At 30.8% G+C, this 19,018-nt stretch overlaps 1 protein-coding gene and 2 long non-coding RNA genes across 3 annotated transcripts; all 3 read right to left on the bottom strand.

Annotated features, from left to right (window-relative positions):
* Window positions 1-7: 7 nt before the first annotated feature.
* Window positions 8-802, bottom strand: LOC122534947 (thioredoxin, mitochondrial-like). The gene is made up of 3 exons (XM_043666054.1): window positions 493-802; window positions 307-430; window positions 8-227 (listed from the first exon to the last, which is right to left on the bottom strand). Exons 1-3 carry the CDS (start codon window positions 663-665, stop codon window positions 114-116), a joined length of 411 nt encoding a protein of 136 aa, XP_043521989.1. The 5' UTR covers window positions 666-802; the 3' UTR covers window positions 8-113.
* Window positions 803-5,564: 4,762 nt separating this feature from the next.
* On the bottom strand, window positions 5,565-9,584 carry LOC122534950. Its single transcript, XR_006308023.1, has 3 exons — window positions 9,301-9,584; window positions 6,512-6,651; window positions 5,565-5,882 (listed from the first exon to the last, which is right to left on the bottom strand). It is a non-coding gene; the product is annotated as an uncharacterized LOC122534950 (long non-coding RNA).
* Window positions 9,585-16,217: 6,633 nt separating this feature from the next.
* LOC122534951 lies at window positions 16,218-18,898 on the bottom strand. Its single transcript, XR_006308024.1, has 3 exons — window positions 18,487-18,898; window positions 18,167-18,364; window positions 16,218-16,750 (listed from the first exon to the last, which is right to left on the bottom strand). It is a non-coding gene; the product is annotated as an uncharacterized LOC122534951 (long non-coding RNA).
* Between the last annotated feature and the right edge of the window lie 120 nt (window positions 18,899-19,018).

The following is a 19,018-nucleotide window of genomic DNA, read 5'->3' as shown; positions in this document are numbered from 1 at the left end:
TATATAGAAATAAAAAATTATATATTGTACTATACACTTATAAGCATACGATATACAAATATCTCAATAACTACAAATACTCCATAACAAAATTACACTTAAAGTAAATTACATTATTCTGAATACTTGTCTACAAATTGTTTAAGTTTATCTACATCTTGAAGACCAACAATTCTGTCTAATACTTTTCCATCCTTCATTGCAATCAGAACTGGAACGGAACCAACCTATACATAACATTAATTTCTATTATTTTCATTACTTCAAAATAAATGAACAATTTAGAAAGATCAAAAATTATGTAACCTCGTAATCCAAAGCAAGATCACTATTTTCATCGATATCAACCTTCGCCAGCAAAACTTTCCCTTGTTTTTCCGCAATTACCGATTCTATGCGAGGAGTGAGCATCCGACATGGATTACACCACCTACGAATCAAATTGCATTTGACACATTCTGAAAATTATTTAACAGTATGACTTTTACTTACGTTGCGAAAAAATCGACAATAACAGGCACTTTGGAGTTCTTAACGCGATCATTGAAATCTTTCGGATCTTGAACTTTGAAGGCTGTTGAGACCGCTTGTTCTCGAGCCGGTGCATTCGCAAAAGCCTTGCTTCCTAAAGCGATACGTACAGTTCTCAAGCTAGTTCGGAACATTTTAATATTTTGTTGTGGAATAATCTACAATATGAATATGTAAGAGATGTGTAGTAATCTCGAGTAAATTCTGAAACGCAATAACAATTTGTCTAATCTAAACTCTCATTTGAAAGACTATATCATACTGTGGGCTGTACCAGGTTAAGTACAGAATAACCAACAACGCAAAAATAAATTTTCTACATATTATCTTTAAAGATAATATGTACATAATGTACAGTATGTATGCTACGATTTTTCATGGTCTGACAGAAAATGTTTCGGACAAAAGTTAATCTGTTTTTGGTGGGCTACAAACTACAATATCAAAAATTCTTTCCAAATTTTTTTTTTCAATAAAAAATATTAAGGTCACCTTGATTTTATGTATTTTTGCCTTTAGCATGTCTGCTGATATCAAAAAAAATTTGATTGTTTGCATTGTGATCTTGAGATGACCTTGAACTTAAAATGCGAACTCGGATAATGCGAATTCGTGTTACATGGCGCGAAGTTCGTCGTGACAGCATTATAGCAGCAACAAACACTAATTTACTTCCGCGGCTTGACTACGTTTACAAGAAAATGAACAGGGTTTAAACACTTATCATAACAGAATACATGAACATAGCTTTAGGTATGTAAAAACTAAGTTCCGTTTGGTAAAAATAAAATTTAACAATAATTCTTCTTTCGTTAAATTTCGTAAATTTCTAACTTTAAGATCATCTCAAGGTTATGATTTCTATGGGAGGAATTTGTCTTAATATCGTCTACAACATATAGTAACGAAATACGTGATACTATTTAAACGAAAATACATACTATTTAAAATAGCTCGACCTTAATTTTCTATCGAAAAAATTTTTTAAAGAAATTTTTTATATTGCAGTTTTATAGTCCATTAACATTAGATTATCTTTTTCTCGAAACATTCTTTTGTCAGATTATAAAATTTTTCCATATTTATACATTAATAACATACAGCATAATTTTATCTCATGGAATAATACATAATTAATATAACATTTAGTACTTTCAAATATAAATATAATTGAATATTCGAAAACAGTAATTTTACAAGAAATCATTAAAGAAAATAAAAAATTTAAAAAAATCGCATTGATTGGTAATATATGAAAAAGTATTAGATTTTGTTTAAAAAAATATGAATGATCAATCAAATTTTTTTGTTATGAACATGCATCGTTTACAATAGTGTAACATTGTTTTGAGAAGTAGTTTTTTCATACAACTAAGATAAATATTTATGTAGCTGAGAAATGAATTAGATAAATTATTTAAACTATATTCTGATAATCTTATTATTTGTAATGGAACTTGATATTTAATAATCTTGATATTGATAATATTATAATGGAACCTAATGGAACAGTAATTAAATTTTAATAAATTATATATTATTTTAATTGTATTCTGATAATCTTATTATTTATAATTGGATTTGATATAATAATGAAATTTTCTGATGAAATTGAATATAATAATGAAAAGTTTTGAAGCTTTTTAAAATCTCTTTAAAAAAAGAAAATATCCAAAAATTAATATTTTTCTATTTTACAAACATTTTCCGACATAGAACAAAAATGCAAAATATTTTGTATGGAAGCCATAATTCTAATCAAGGATAATACTTTGGAAACACTTGATATTTTAGAAATTATTAAAAAAATTTCTTGTTTCATTTAATACTTTTTCTTCATTTTTGAATGCGTAGAAAATATAGTCATATGAAACAAATAATAATTTATCATATTGCTATTTTTTTTACCTTATTCCTATTCTATTTTCCTAAAAAAATTGTCTATGAAAATGCAATTATATTATTTATTTATTTCAGATATCATGAGTTATTTTGCCAACAACTTACTCTCATTTTTAGATCTTGCACGTTTAGATCTCGATCATGTAATGTACTAATGCATGCAGATGTTATGATACTGAAATACCTAATAACGACGTATAATTGTTGTCCATCCCAATGTATAAAATAATACTTCCACTGCATCAAGTCTGTTGTCGACAGAATCTTCAGTGACTGTTTGTAATTTTTAAAATTACGAATTAAATTACCAATTTATATTCATTTAAATATGTAATGGAAAGAATGCAGCTGATGCCTGCAATGTGAATATTTCTTAAAAATTTATACGTACAAGAGGATAAATTCGATTATGATAAAATAGGATTTGAGTAATAATGCTTTTTCCGAGTGCAACACGATTTTTTGACAAACATTCAGAGAAATCAATTTTTCCAGCTTATTTTGGCATGTCGAAGTAATTAGTTTACAACATCGACGATTATTTACAATCGATAAATCTACTGTATCCAGCAACACGTTCTCTATTCATTGCCATTTATTATTGGATTCGCGACTAATGATGCAACGACAACGAGTAGATAAGAAGATATCGCGTGTTCTCACCTGATGAACGATGCATTGACTTAATTATCGAATTTCACGCCTGGATTGATATAACGAGCATAGAACACGAATGTTGGTCATAGAAGTTTCTACTGTATAGCGTGGTCTTAAATTAAAGCATCAAGTAGCGGCACCGATTGATGCTGTGACATTCAGACTCGGTTGGCAACATTCTACGTTTTTGAATAGCGATTAAATCAAGGCTGAGCTATACTTTATACGGTTCTAATTAAGGTTTCAAATCCTTATTGTATATTTTGAATTGCCTTGTACTAGAGGTCATTAAAGTCGCTTGAACACTTAGCATTCAACCAAGATTAAATTCTGGTTTACAAAGTGCCATATTAAGTAAATCATATTCAGGGTATTTTTGCAAAAAAAGCCTTCGTCTGTTTTTCCTGAAGTTTTCCTGCACGTACGTTTATTGATAACTAAATTATTTTTGTTAAAATAAGAATAATCAGAATTACATGAGTTACGTTTGGTTTAATAAAGGCTCTTTAAAAATGAGTGTTCATTCTTCTAGTTTGAAGCAAAAGAATGAAAAGATCTTGATTATGATTATGTGGCTATGGCGTGAACCAAAATGAAATGAAAATCTTGATTATTAAAATAACGACGACGATACTTTTAATCCGAAATATTGTTTTTTCAACATTTTTCAGCCTTTATTATGTTATAGTCTGTATTATATTAAAATTTTGTCAATTTGTCAATTAGGATTTCGAGGAAAATACATTTAAAGAAGAAATCTAAAGAAGAAATTTCCACATTCTCAATATACTTGTTTACATTAATCTCTCTTTTTAATGGGTTAAAACCAGAAACCAGGACACTTAAATAATGAATGTTACGCAAGAGAGAAAAATATAACTGCTACTTCAAACATTTACAATTAAGTTAATTTTGCGAAATCAAACAAATTCTTCTGCATACATCTTTTCAAACACGTATACCGTGAAGAAAGAAGAAATTAATTTTTTCTAACTTCTAAACCAGAATACATTCTTATAGAGATAGAAGTGATTCTAAAACTACTAAACCAGAATACCCTCTTAAGGAGAAGTGATTTCGAAATTTTTGAGAATTTTGCATTTCAGAGAAGTTGAATGTTATCTTTTGCTTTGGTCAGCAGTAGCAATCTGCAAATAATGATTATTTGATATCCTGTTTATAGGCAATATTTTTTCAAGTTATTCTTTACCATAATCGAATTGAAATTGAAAACTTGTATATTGGACTAATAGGAAAAGAGCCTTGGACAAAAACTTGGACGAGAAAAATTATTAGTAGGCAAGGAATATAACTAAATTGGAAGAATTTTCTAAAAAAAAATTCAACAAAGAACTCCACAAAAAAGAAAAAAGGAAAAATCAGCGATCAAGAAAGAAGTTTTAGCAATAAAAATGTATAAGATGTAAAAACAGAAATTGCAGTAATAAAGAAATAACAAGAATACTAAAAATGGAATTGTAACAACAAAAAGAGTACAAAGATACTTAAAAGAAAAGAGGAATTTCAACAATAAGAAATTATAGAAAGAAATTTGTGACAATGAAAAAGAGGAAAAATAAATTTATATAATTGATATGATTTGTGAATTTTATAATTTTTACAATCTGTAAATCGAATAATAAGTGCTTCGATTTGAAAAATGAAAATTTTCATACTGTGCAAACACGATTGACAAGTGAAACTAGATCAGATTGATTTCCTGACTTTGACTGAAGGATGATTCATTGCCGGCAATTTTGTAGTGATTGTTACGTAAAATGAAAATCCATTACGTCATCCGTGTTTATTCGCGTTGTTTAAGAGGGCGTACTCAGGAAAATAATAGATTTTCTCCATGGGAAAGTATTCATGGATCAGTACGATTCAACAAGAAGTAGACAATTGTGTTCGCTCCTTTTACATTGAAACAAAGTCGCGACACACTTTCGATTATTTATCAATTTCGCTGAACAAGATGTCTTATCAGCCACATCTTTAACCACTTGCGCTGGCAACTGATTGCGGACCATAACAAGTGACCAAACTATACAATAATTCGTCACTTTCTTTTTAAACTCGTCGGTATGATATCACTGAATAAAAATTATTGAGAAATAATAAATTTATTATTTATTTTGCCTATTTTGTTTTACTTAAATATATTTAAAACTGAGAAAATATTGCAATTTTGGGATAAAAAATTCTCGACGTGTGTGGCACGTCATTCCAACACACGAGGTTAACCACTTGCTGGCAATCGATTGCGGACCATAACGAGTGACCAAACCGTATACAATAATTCGTCGCTTTCTTTTTAAACTCGTCGGTATGATATCACTGGATAGAAATTATTGAGAAGTAATAAATTTATTACTTGTTTCACCTGGGTTATACTTAAATATACGCAAAAACTGAGAAAATATTGCAATTTTGGGACAAAAAGTTCTCGATGTGTGTGGCACGTCATTCCAGCGCAAGAGGTTAAAGCGATGTGTATGATAATAAAAATGAAAGTTTGGATCATCCGCGCAGTTAATAAATTTCTCGATGCTCAACGAAATTCGCCGATACAATTTTCAAATAAGTTAACAATAAAGATCAATTAAGGAAGAGGGGGATATTTGATTGAAATGAAGGAAGTTACGCAAGCGAAGCATTGTTGATCTATGACGCAGGCCATTATGTCCGAGACAGATGGTTTCTTTTAAACAACATGACCAACTTTTATCTTCAAGGTCTTGGCTGTCTTCGTCTCCGGAACACCTTTTTCTTGCGCGACAACGCCGTCGTTCCTAAACAGATAATTTTTTTTACAAACAGCCGCACACGTACCGATCTTGCCAAGAGACAACACCTTCGTGTTTCTACTTATTGCGTAAAAGCATCAAGCCTTTTCCTTATACAGCAACAGACGACTATTGCAGTGAAAATATACTATATCACGATAGAGCGACCTCCTTTAAAGTGCACTCACGCAAACCAAGGCTACGAGATGATTTTTCTTTCGTTCGTGTTTCTTTCTGTTTCGATATCTAGGATTCTCGATATTTATTTGGAGTTTCATATCGGCCACTCGCAGAGAAAATTTCTGAGAGAAATATCGTGAATTCACAAATGATTATCAATTTACGGAGTGGAACAACATGGATCCTTCCATTAACACATGACTAAGTTTTTCAAGATAAGTAATTTCAAGAATTAAGTAATTTTCAAGTTAAGTAATTTCAAGAATTAAGTAATTTTCAAGTTAAGTAATTTCAAGAATTAAGTAATTTTCAAGTTAAGTAATTTCAAGAATTAAGTAATTTTCAAGTTAAGTAATTTCAAGAATTAAGTAATTTTCAAGTTAAGTAATTTCAAGAATTAAGTAATTTTCAAGTTAAGTAATTTCAAGAATTGTAACGGGCCATACAACACTCACCGATCAAAAAATATCTCTTCAAAAAAGAATATCCTTCCCAAGATTTGTGCAAAGTTCAACTGACAGTGGAACATATTGGTCAACAAATAGAATCCATGAACAGATATTCACTAAACATGAGTCTTTCCCTAAATGACAACCTAAAGGATAAAGAATCAATCTTAAAACTAATACACTCTAACCACCTAAAACAATCTAACTTATACAATAAATTGTAAGATTTCATTTCAAGCCGCCAATAATCCCCGCAAGAAGTTGATGCGACTCTAAATAATGAAAATAAAAAGAAACCGTGGACGTACAATAATTTTAGTACGTCAAGTTGAATCGAGAAAATTAAAGAAAATTAAGAACAAAAAAGAGGAAAGAAAATACTTATATTTTATATTTTATTATATTATTATATCTATTATATTTATATCTATTTTATATCTATTTTATATCTTATATTTATATCTATTTTATATTTTACAATATATTTATATTTTATATTTTATTATATTACTTACATTTATTTTATAATTTTATAATATATTTATATTACGTTCATTCTAACACTACACTCTCTCTGCAGTTATTACAACTGTCGATGATTCATTATTTCACAGACAAACCGCTGTACCTTTCATCTTGTCCCTTTAATCGAGGGTTGAAAATGAGTTTTCGGAGATGGAGTCGAAATATGAATTGAAATACTATTACCGGTTCACGAGACGTTGGTACATTTCCCTCGTCGGTCGATTGAAATGAAATCTATTGCTGAATTGCTAGAAGCAGGTGGCAGGAATAGGAAACTCCGGAAAAAAAAAAAAATAAAAAAATAGAACGCCAGGGGTTCTGAATGCCTGTAATCGCAGACTGCGTGAAGGGTCGGGGAGATCTAGTTGAACTACTACGACGTTGAAGTAGGAAAATAAAGGGAGAACAGTTGGTCGTTATGGTAACCGTCGATCTACGATTTCATCTGGCTGACATCATGCTGACTAGAATAGGTGACCCACTGCTCCCGAGGAAATGTGTTTTAGGTTCCATGTAGAGTCCCTTACGTACCAAGGTATTTCAATCATCTATCCTTTAATGAAGTTATCTTGATTAATTTACAGATACGTTGATTCCGGGTTCGTTGAACCTTCTGTCAACTGGCAATACAACGTTCGACAGAAATTAATTTCTGATAGCAGCAATTATGTCTCATTATCTGTCCGTGTGTAATTGGAGCAGTGAAAGACGTGACTTGACACGAGATGAGCGAGAAAGTGTAAATGAATACGGACGAAGGAAACAAAATCAACAGAAAGTGTATAGTGTTAGAATGAACGTAATATAAATATATTATAAAATATGAAATACATGTAAGTAATATAATAAAATATAAAATAAAAATATATTATAAAATATGAAATAGATGTAAGTAATATAATAAAATATAAAATATAAATATATTATAAAATATAAAATAGATGTAAGTATAGTAATATAATAAAATATAAAATATAAAATAGCTGTAAGTATAGTAATATAATAAAATATAAAATATAAAATAGCTGTAAGTATAGTAATATAATAAAATATAAAATATAAAATAGCTGTAAGTATAGTAATATAATAAAATATAAAATATAAAATAGCTGTAAGTATAGTAATATAATAAAATATAAAATATAAAATAGCTGTAAGTATAGTAATATAATAAAATATAAAATATAAAATAGATGTAAGTATAGTAATATAATAAAATATAAAATATAAAATAGATGTAACTATAGTAATATAATAAAATATAAAATATAAATATATTATAAAATATAAAATAGATGTAAGTAATATAATAAAATATAAAATATAAATATATTATAAAATATAAAATAGATGTAAGTAATATAATAAAATATAAAATATAAATATATTATAAAATATAAAATAGATGTAAGTAATATAATAAAATATAAAATATAAATATATTGTAAAATATAAAATAGATGTAAGTAACAGCATGAAGTGTTAGTCAACGAGCTGAAGCATGAGAACAATAAAATAAGTTTCAATCTAAAAATTAAAAATTAATTGAAGAATTAATTATTAAAAACAAGGCAAATTTCAACAAACAAGGTAAACGATATGTATCATATTTCGATAAAAATTTTGTTTCACTTCGTCGCGTTAGGATACGAATCTCTATCTAAATTGTTCGATTTGAAAGGAACGAAGTTAGCGATCGATAGAGACTTTTTAATTCGTTTGCTCAAAGGCGTCGAGCTGTCTCGAAATTGGAGTTCACTGAACATTTCTCGCATGTTACGTAGCCTCCCATGAAACGTCGTTCAATTTAATTAAACGGCCTGCGTGCCCTGATGGAGCGTGAAAATCTTTGGAAGCGTTGAAACCTTTCCCTTTGGGCTCCGAAGTGGTAATGATGCAATCGCGGAGTTAACAACGTTTGCAAACGTGCTCGTTTACTGTATTATTCACCGGTTGGTCGCTTGGTAATTCTCGACCAGCATTTCTGCTACGTGACAAAGGAACCGTTTCAGTAACCTCGTTCAAGGATAACAGTAACATTAGACAACGTTGTTTTGTATATTTCCGCGATTGACAGCAACATTTAAAAAAATCATTTTCTAAGTACAAGCAGTTTAGCTTCTGTAACTGAGAGAAACTAAATTGAAAAAGAACCGTTCACGGCGAATTGCAGGAAAATTTAGAATGCAGCCTTCCATACAGAGAGTTAATACTCGTGATCGTTAATTGAGTGCGAAATGAGTTGAACTGTAAGTGAAAATGATTCTTACCCGAGGGCGTCAACCGTCCTAGTTTCTTTTTTCCCTTCTTTCCTGGTTTCGTACGTTTAAACGTACCTTTTATGATCGACGATTATCAACGACGATCGACGATCGAGTGTCACGAAAACTTTTTGTCACACAACGCGTCAGATCGTCCGGCTAATTTCGCGTCGTGCTAACAGCATTACCGCGAAGCCTTCGCATCAGTTTCCGCGATGTGTGACACCACGACCTGAATTAGCACCCATCAGGAATGTCGGAGAAACGTTTTATGCCTCCTCTACTGCAGAGTCGAAAACTACAGGGTATCCAGAAAGTCACTTTACAATTTCAAAAATTTATTACGAAGGCAAATGAAAGGACAGATGAGTGGAAATTATTACAAAATGAGACGTACATATTTAAGTTCTTTTCTGTCTCATTAATATACCTCTGTATGGGTACCATTAGTTGCACGAAGCACGTCAAGACACTACTCGATTTTTTGCCATGTTCGCTGTAGCATGCTCTCATCAATGGTGGCAATGGCATCAGTGATCCTCTGTTTTAGATTAGTGATGTCCCGTACCTTTGTTCGAAACACGATATCTTCAACATAACCCCATGTCGGTCTATGAAGTCTACAATTTCAAAAATTTATTACAAAGGCAGTTGATGAGATATTTTCATCAGATTTGTTCTATGTACTCGGTGATTGTCAAGATTTTTATCACATTGCATTTCAGGTACCTTGTTGTTGAATAAACTACATACTGTTAAATGAATCCCTTACAAAATGGCTACTCCTCAAGAGAAGGCACAGTGCGTATCATGGTTTATTGAAACCAAATTCGGTCTTAGCTTCAGAACTAAGTATGGAAGAGATCCACCGTCACGTCCATTAATTCGTGCATGGCACAAGAAATTTATGGAGACAGTGTTCGACAAAGGGAGGAGTGGACGACCAAGAACATCTGAGGAAAACATCGATCCTGTAAGAAATCGAGTAACGTCTTGATGTGCTTCGTGCAACTAATGGTGCCCATATAGGGGTGTATTAAATAAGGCAGAAGAAACTTAAATAAATGCGTGTCATTTTGTAATAATTTCCACTTACCTGCCTTTTCATTTGCCTTTGTAATAAATTTTTGAAATTGTAAAGAGACTTTATGGACACCCTGTATAACAATAGGATGTAATTTTAATACACTGATCATTTTGAAATGTTACAACGACTAGTTTTAGAATTACAAAAGAAACGGCGCGAAACTAATATTCGATAATATTCATTTTCAGAAAACTCTTCTTCATTCTAGATAATTTTTATTAATGCGATGCAGAAATAGCTTAACATAGAAATACGTTACTATCACGTAACATGAAATCATGTGGTATCACGTTTTGTGTGACATCATAGTTAGGATTTATTCGCATCACGTTATACATTGGAAACCGTTCAGCAATTATGTCATAATTTTCTGTTATAATAATAGAAGCCTCGGACGTAGAAAATTTTTGATTCAGATCAAATGAATGCAAAGAAAGTACATAAATATTACACGAATATACATAAATTTTTGCACGGTACGAATATGAAAATAATATAAAATATATAAAATATACAAAATATATAAAAATATAAAAAATATATAAAATACATAAAATATATAAAATATATAAAATACATAAAATATATAAAATATATAAAATACATAAAATACATAAAATATATAAAATATATAAAATATACAAAATATATAAAATACATCAAATATATAAAATATACAAAATATATAAAATACATAAAATATATAAAATATACAAAATATATAAAATATATAAAAAAAAAGAAAATACACTGTTTCGTAGAACGATTAGCAGCCGTGAAAGAATAAAATTGAATGTTTTCTTACATTTTCTATGAATAATTCTCCGGTGTTAAAATTGTGAATTAACACGAAATTATGGTTTTTACACGTGACGAAATGGTGTGAGCAGCGGTCTGACGTGGTTATCGAATTTATATCGATGAAAACGTGTCTGTTCATACTTTTCGTCGCGTAAATTCACGTAATATTGCGTGACGTGATATTAATGTGCTTCTAACTTTCATTTCTCTGAACTGTATAATGTTGGTGATTAATATTTGCGATCGTGTTACTCTCTGTACACGTGGCTGTTGCTCCACACTCTTCCGTCTCTTTCAAACTAATGAAATTACGCACGAGTAAAGTTGACAGGAACTTGTAGAGGTCTTTCAGCTCTTCATAGGCTGTGTTCGACACTCGAGAGACGTTGGAGAAGCTCAGCGGTTCGAAAAACGGCGGAAGCACAATTCCATGCACGTTACTTTCACTCCAGCACGAATTGTTGCCCTAGTGAAAATCATTGATCAATGATTTCACGGTTTTGGCTGCTTAAAATCAAAGGTAATCCGGTGCAGGCCTGAAGGCAATGTTTGGTTTAAAGAGAGGACTTTTTGCTCGATTAGATAATTCTATAGAATGATCAAGTACAATGGCTTCTACTAATATTCAGGTAGTACTGAATGTTTAAACTATTATAATTTTGTAAAAAAGAGAAATCATACGTCAATAAATCTGGACTTATTTTAAACCACGAAGCACGTTCGTTTTATTTTGAAATATCTATATATTAATTTTTTTCTCTGCTACAAATTGTTAAAGTATTGAGAAACTTTTTTGATAACTGAATCTATAATGAAAAACTTCACATATGATTTTTTTTATTGAATTTTAAATATTAGGCTTAAAACAAAAATTCAAGAAATTGTAACATTTTCGTTATTATATTCATTTTCGCCTGATGCTCAAAGTTTAATAAGTTAATGAAAAAAAAAATCGTGCAGCAAATTTTGAGGGATCATATGTTTTTTTACATACTATGACAATTTGTAGCAATTTCCGGGAAGAAAAATATCTTTATTTTGCCATCGTGCTGCGTCGTGTAAAAACATTTTAGAATGAAATGAACGATGCATTTTGAAGAGTTTTCTAGAGCTTCAAGCTTTAGAATTATACGATTAGTTTAGTATTATATGATTTTAAAAAAAAATCATAGCAGTTTCAATACTTATAGTGGTCAAATATTTAATGAGAAACAAGAGAGAGAGGAGGGGGGAGAAGGAGAGAGAGAGAGAAAGAGAGAGAAATCACTGTGTACATTACACATTTTTCTTGTAGAATGTTACATTATTTTACAACACAGAAATACTATACTTACATGTACTTAATATTGTTTGTAACTCTAGCAATATACTTTATTAAAAAAAAAAACAAAAAATACTTTATTAAAAATATAATTTATTAAAAATTAAATTTATGAAAAATATCAGAAATATATTCTGAAATGCTACAAATGTTACAAAACTGTATTTAATATATTTATAAGATATAGAATATATTTTGAATAATATTATTTTTAATATATATTAAATATATTTATACTTTTATACAATTGTATATTATTACATAATTATATTATATAATATATTTTTAATAATGTTGCCAGAGTTACAAATGATATTTCTTTTCAAGATAGACGTTACATTATCTTTCAATTATTACTACATCACATTTGATCTTTTCAGAAATACCACATTTATAATCTTGAACATAGTAACAAAATTAAATATCTATATGTGAGAAATATCTATTTGTACGAATCTTATACGCAATTGAAATTTAGTCTATTTCATTGCGTATCAATAAAATTTGCAAATTTAACTATTTATCTACCCATTATACAACAGACATTCATTTTCCATCATTCTGTCAATTTGAAACCAGGGGACAAATCAAGTTGGATTAAAGAATTAAAAAACTCACGAAGCTTCTTTTTTTAGATCTATAATTTTAGCTTCAGTTATATTAAAATTAGGAAGTTACGGAATATTACGAATTATATGTATAATAAAATTTATATTTAATAAATTTTATTTCTATTTAATAATAGTTAATTTATTTGGAACTTTATTTTTAACCTCTTGCGCTGGCAACTGATTGCGGACTATAACGAGTGACCAAACCGTACTTAATAATTCGTCGCTTTCTTTTTGAACTCGTCGGTATGATATCATTGGATAGAAATTATTGAGAAGTAATAAATTTATTATTTGTTTCGCCTGGGCTATACTTAAATATACGTAAAAACTGAGAAAATATTGCAATTTTGGGACAAAGAATTCTCGACGTGCACGGCATTCCAGCGCAAGAGCTTAAGAATTCTATGATTATGTTAATTAGACATAAAATTAATTGTTGCTATTTTTTTCAATTCTTCATACAGGAATTATATTATATTATATAAGAATAATTTTAATAACAAAAAATTAAGATTACACGGAGGATTATATTTTATAATAATTAGACATGGATTTGTTTCTTCTGGTTGATTTTATTTAATTAATTCAGTTTACATTCAAACTAATAGACGTGCGAATATGGCAAACGCGCAACGACTACAGCTCGGTATTATACAATATCCATTAGGTAAAGATCGAGAACGATAAGGAAGCCGATCATCCGACGTTCGACTGATTTCAATCGAGTATATTTCTTTCCCGTACGTCTGACCTATTGATAGGAATGCTATCATTCCTTCAGCCTGCCTTCCTGCCCCGCGTTTCTAAACCATCTAGCTTCTCCTCCTGCTTTGATGGTGTTATTTTCATCCACGGCGTGCGGACAGAGAGAACGAGAGAGAGAAAGAGAAGGTGGATTTTAGTAGGCCACTGGGAAACGGATGCGCAGGGCGCGGCCTTTGCCGATATGCTAGCTCGCGCACATTTATGCTCGTTAAATCAGCCTGACTTATTTCCCGCGCCACTTCCCATTTCACCCGTTTATGGGCTTGCATGCTAGCCGTGGCAGAATTAGGTCCAACACCTGAACGATTCGTGGAATATTATTCATCGTCCTTCGGCTCCTATACCTGTGTTTCTCCTAACGTGAAATAAGAGACAGTGGTCTTCGTTTAGCGAAAAATTAGCATAGAAAACGTTGACTGAACGATTTTCGCATGTCTCCAAGCTATTAACACTAGCGCTACTAAATCCGTCAATATGATGGATTTCGCATTTGTCTACAATTGAGTATTTCTGTCGAAATTTAATGTAACTCATTTTTTACACGCAGGATGAAATCGTTTTAGCGTAAGGCAGAAAGTAGCATGACCGAGAACAACCGAAAGAAAAAAATTGTTAGGTAACAAAGAAGTTAGGGTGTAAGTAATGAATAAATGAAAATATTATACATTTAGTAATTTAATAATTATATGATAATATTTAATACTTTAATAATAATATAATAATAATTTAATAATTTAATAATTATATATATATGATAAATATTATATATTTACAGGGTGCTTCCAAAATCGTTGATCAACCTATATAGCTTATTTACGATAGTATTACTTTTTTATTATTTATTTCATTATCATTTTTTTGTTATTTTGTATTATTATTGTTTTTCATTATTTAGCTAAACAAATGATAAATTTATTGCTTCTTAATAATTTCTATCCAGCGATATCATACCGACGAGTTCAAGAGAAAAGGAAAGCGACGAATTGTTGTATACGGTTCGGTCACTCGTTATGGTCCGCGAACCAGTTGCCAGCGCAAGGGGTTAAAAAAAAAACATAAAAATGAAAGTTGCAAAGACAGAAAAAGGGTATTCCGTCAGGGAAACTTTTCTATGATTTATGATCGCAATCTGACCGTCACCGAGGGTGAATCGTCATGTTTCGAGCTCGTCGAACTTTTAGTTTCGATACAGTAGTAAGAGCCGGAAGCTTAGTTGGAAAAGAATTGATCGATTGGCGAAGAACGAAGGGAGGCGTCGGTGGAAAAGAAATGTCTGAATAAATGACAGGCTGTCGCGTAAAAGTAAAATTTATCTCTATTGTCCGCGAGCAATTCGCCTTCTGTTTGCGCGATACATTAGCCATCTGTGCTGTTTACGATTCACATGCGTAAAGATTTAACTTTATTTCGAGCGCGTTGCGCGATCGTGTTTCCACGACTGAACGAATCCGAATTTTTAGCAATTTTACATTTTCTCCTTATGATCCGCGCTACGTCGACGTGACTCGAAGTGAAAGCTCCTACCGACGAAGGTTGCAGCTGATTGTGGCCGTGAATGTTTCGTGCTTGGAATTAGCAAACGGACGAGCGAGGAGGAAACGAGCAATGAGTAACAGGAATTAACGAATCAGGCGATGTGACACAACGATTCAATGAAAAAGCAAAGCCAGCGCGGCCGATTGATATTAATGAAAATGAAGGAAAAAAGTGGGCCGTGACACGGAATTATCAGCCGCAGAGGATGTGAAATTACGTCGGCGTAAAAACATGACAAGGCCACTGATTATTTTCAAGCCTACGGGCTATGGCGTATATGTATTTACTCATGGTTCTGAATAATTAGTCAAGTCAGTTTGCAATACTGCTCGGAATGTTCGTAACCACTTGCGCTGGCAACTGATTGCGGACCATAACGAGTGACCAAAACGTACACAATAATTCGTCACTTTTTTTTTGAACTCGTCGGTACGATGTCACTAAATTTATTATTTGTTTCGCCTGGGTTAGACTTAAATATACTTAAAATTGAGAAAATATTGCAATTTTGGGACAAACAAATTCTCAACGTACGTGGCACGTTATTCCAGCGCAAAAAGTTAACCTCTTGCGCTGGCAACTGATTGCGGACCATAACGAGCGACCAAAACGTACACAATAATTCGTCACTTTTTTTTTGAACTCGTCGGTACGATATCACTAAATTTATTATTTGTTTTGCCTGGGTTATACTTAAATATACTTAAATTATTTGTTTTGTCTGTGTTATACTTAAATATATTTAAAATTGAAAAAATATCGCAATATTCTCGACGTGCGTGGCACGTCATTCCAGCGCAAGAGGTTAATGTATGAATTCTGGTAATTTTCCAGAAAGTTCGCCATTGCTTGACGTATCGGTAATAAATTTTTTGCAAATCGCAAAAATTAGCAAGTTTACGTGCTACGACGCTCGTCATTATGCTCGAGACGTTGTTGATTTACGACTTGAAGAAAGACGATAAAAATGTTGTGTATTTGAAATGCTAAAGTGATTCATAGCGACTCGCCTTATGCATATATGTGGCTCTCGATTGACGTAGCTGTCAAATTATCAATTTTAGCTTAGTAATTTGCCACTATAGGTGCAAAGAGAGAAAACTGACGCGACTGTGGATGCAACGAAATGACGAAAGACGTGCACGTTGAATCCCTACGATACTTAAGACATTAACTTCTACGACAAAATCTCGAGAGGAAAATCTACGCAAATCTTGTGGTTTGTGTCTGACGAAGGTTACAGATGCAGACAGGCGTTGAGAAACACGTTGGAAGGAAATAACACGATGACTCTTAGCGCGTTTCCACTTGTTAGACTCATTTTCTGCATCTTTCCTATTAATTTAAAATTAAAAGTTTACTAATATAGTATACATAAATAAATTAAATTATTATACATAAATTATAATATAATATACATAAATAAATTAAATAATATAAAACTAAGATTAATAATTCTATTCAACATATATATATATATATATATATAATTAATAATAATAAATATACTAAATTAATTAAATTAAATAATATATTTCAATGTATAAAACCATATAAAATTATCTTTATAAACAATAAATTTATATATTCAGATAAAAGAATATAAATCAATAATCTTTTATAATATTCTAAATTAAAATCTGAAACTAATTCTGATTGATTCAATTAAATCAAAAGGAATACGATTTAGATCAATCAATAATCTAATAATAAATATAAAATATAAAGGATATAATGAAATAAAAATATTTAAATTTATTTGATAGAAAATTAAATTTATTAATTTAAAATCTTCAATTATTATTATAGTAATATATAAAATTAAAAATATTAAAATTCCAAATGAAATTATTAGAGAAATTAAACGTATTATTGAATAATTATTTATTGAAACCCACGTAATAATTAAAATTGAATAAACATTCGCTCTTTTAATAAGTAATATAGAAATTATTCTATATATTATATTATTATAAATTCATTGACAAATTAATCATAATATTGATTAAAATTAATCATAAAAATTAATCATAATATTGATGATACAGGAAACATAAATACAGATCTATAATAAAATATTGGAGAACAATTGTCACTTTACAATGTGTGAATCATAATTCCAATTGGTTAAACGAGTTTCGATCTGAGAGAAACGCGAATTCTTTGTTCAGTCTTAAATGATAATGTTGATAATCACAATGCATCGTTTTGAGTAGAGCGCAAACGTGCTAAATAATAATGGCTAACTAATAAATAGAAACTCAGCTGCACATAATACGCGAGAAGGCAGCAGTGTCGATTAAAGATACATTCTTACACGTTCAAGCGCTGAAAATGGCGCAGTATCAACTAGTCAACTACTATTAAATCCTATCAGCAATATTAATAAGCTGTCAATTAGCATAAATTTGTAATTCCGAGCCTCTTGTTAGTTTAGTCCTCTGCATGTTAATGCGACGTCCGGATACTCGAGATACATTTGATAGTTCCTAATCGTTTCTCTTCGCTACAGTTTGAAGCAAGAGTTAGGTAAGACCGTGTACTTGTAATGTTTAAAAATATTTGTACATTAGAGTACTTAGTGGAGTGAGAATAATTTTATCACTAAGATACTAATTAACCACGTCGAACCATGCAAATTCGAAACACAGAATGCGAATCCAGCGGAAAAATAATATTTAGTTGGCCAAGAATTTGTCGTGAGAAACAAAATTTTATTAGACTAGTATATCGATCATTTTGTTCGATTACCTTTTGGGCAACTTTGTGATTCCTCGTTCAAAAAAGTTTTTATCTTTTTTGACAAAGAAAAATTCCAAAAACGTAGTTTCAAGGTTTCTTTGTCGTACACGTTAGACAATTTTTCGCGAGCTTGCACAGCAATTTTTCTTCTTTCTGCAAGTGATACAAAATATTCTTTTTTAATTTTCCACTTTCAATCTTCTTTTTCTAAAACAAGTTTGAACAATCAGCTGTCAGATTACAAAATGTAAACCAAATAAATATACATAAAAAAAAAGTAAAATAAATTTGCCTATCCAATCTAACCCAAACCTCAATTCAATACATACTTCGAAGATTTAATCCTGAACGTTTAAACCAATGCGTTGACGAACGTTCGAGGATCGAGATGAAAACAGTTCGCCGCGATATTCGTCAAAGCAGCTACCATTAGTTTCGCTAAGAACTCAATGAACGATGAAACGAAAAAACTTTTGATCGCTAGGCATGACGGCGTCGTTGAATTAACGAGCACGTCAATAGCATCTAGTCTGCCAGTGACTCGTGAAGAATTATTTGGTTTACTTTGGATGACTGCCTTGTAAAGTAAGTCTGAAAATGTAATGCAAAAATAAGATCGTGACAAACTTCGCAATAAAAGTCGAGAATATTTCAGCTTTTCATGCTTAGACGAGAAAGCATGTTACGCAGAGAATCTGAAGTATGTATTAGAAATATCTGGAAGCGCTTTTCCAAAGAGGATCTTGGAAGCCTGGTTGTGAAACTTCATTTGACAGTCAACAGACGTCCGATTAATAGCATTCCTGTAATAGTCATACTAATGAATTACAAAAGACGAGCCACACAGTGTATTATATAATT

Source organism: Frieseomelitta varia, unplaced genomic scaffold (assembly GCF_011392965.1).
Source record: "Frieseomelitta varia isolate USP_RPSP 00005682 unplaced genomic scaffold, Fvar_1.2 scaffold_650, whole genome shotgun sequence".
In the NCBI taxonomy this organism is placed as follows: Eukaryota; Metazoa; Arthropoda; class Insecta; order Hymenoptera; family Apidae; genus Frieseomelitta; species Frieseomelitta varia.
Note: the sequence above shows the minus strand (reverse complement) of the source record. Positions and strands in the feature narration are given on the sequence as shown.

Bases quoted from the DNA above. Each gene is read 5' to 3' on its own strand.
- LOC122534947 (XM_043666054.1), bottom strand. From the start codon at position 665: ATGTTCCGAACTAGCTTGAGAACTGTACGTATCGCTTTAGGAAGCAAG. The intron at 431-492 runs GTAAGTAAAAGT...TTTGATTCGTAG, and splicing joins ATTGTCGATTTTTTCGCAAC to GTGGTGTAATCCATGTCGGA. The intron at 228-306 runs GTTACATAATTT...TGTTATGTATAG, and splicing joins ATCTTGCTTTGGATTACGAG to GTTGGTTCCGTTCCAGTTCT.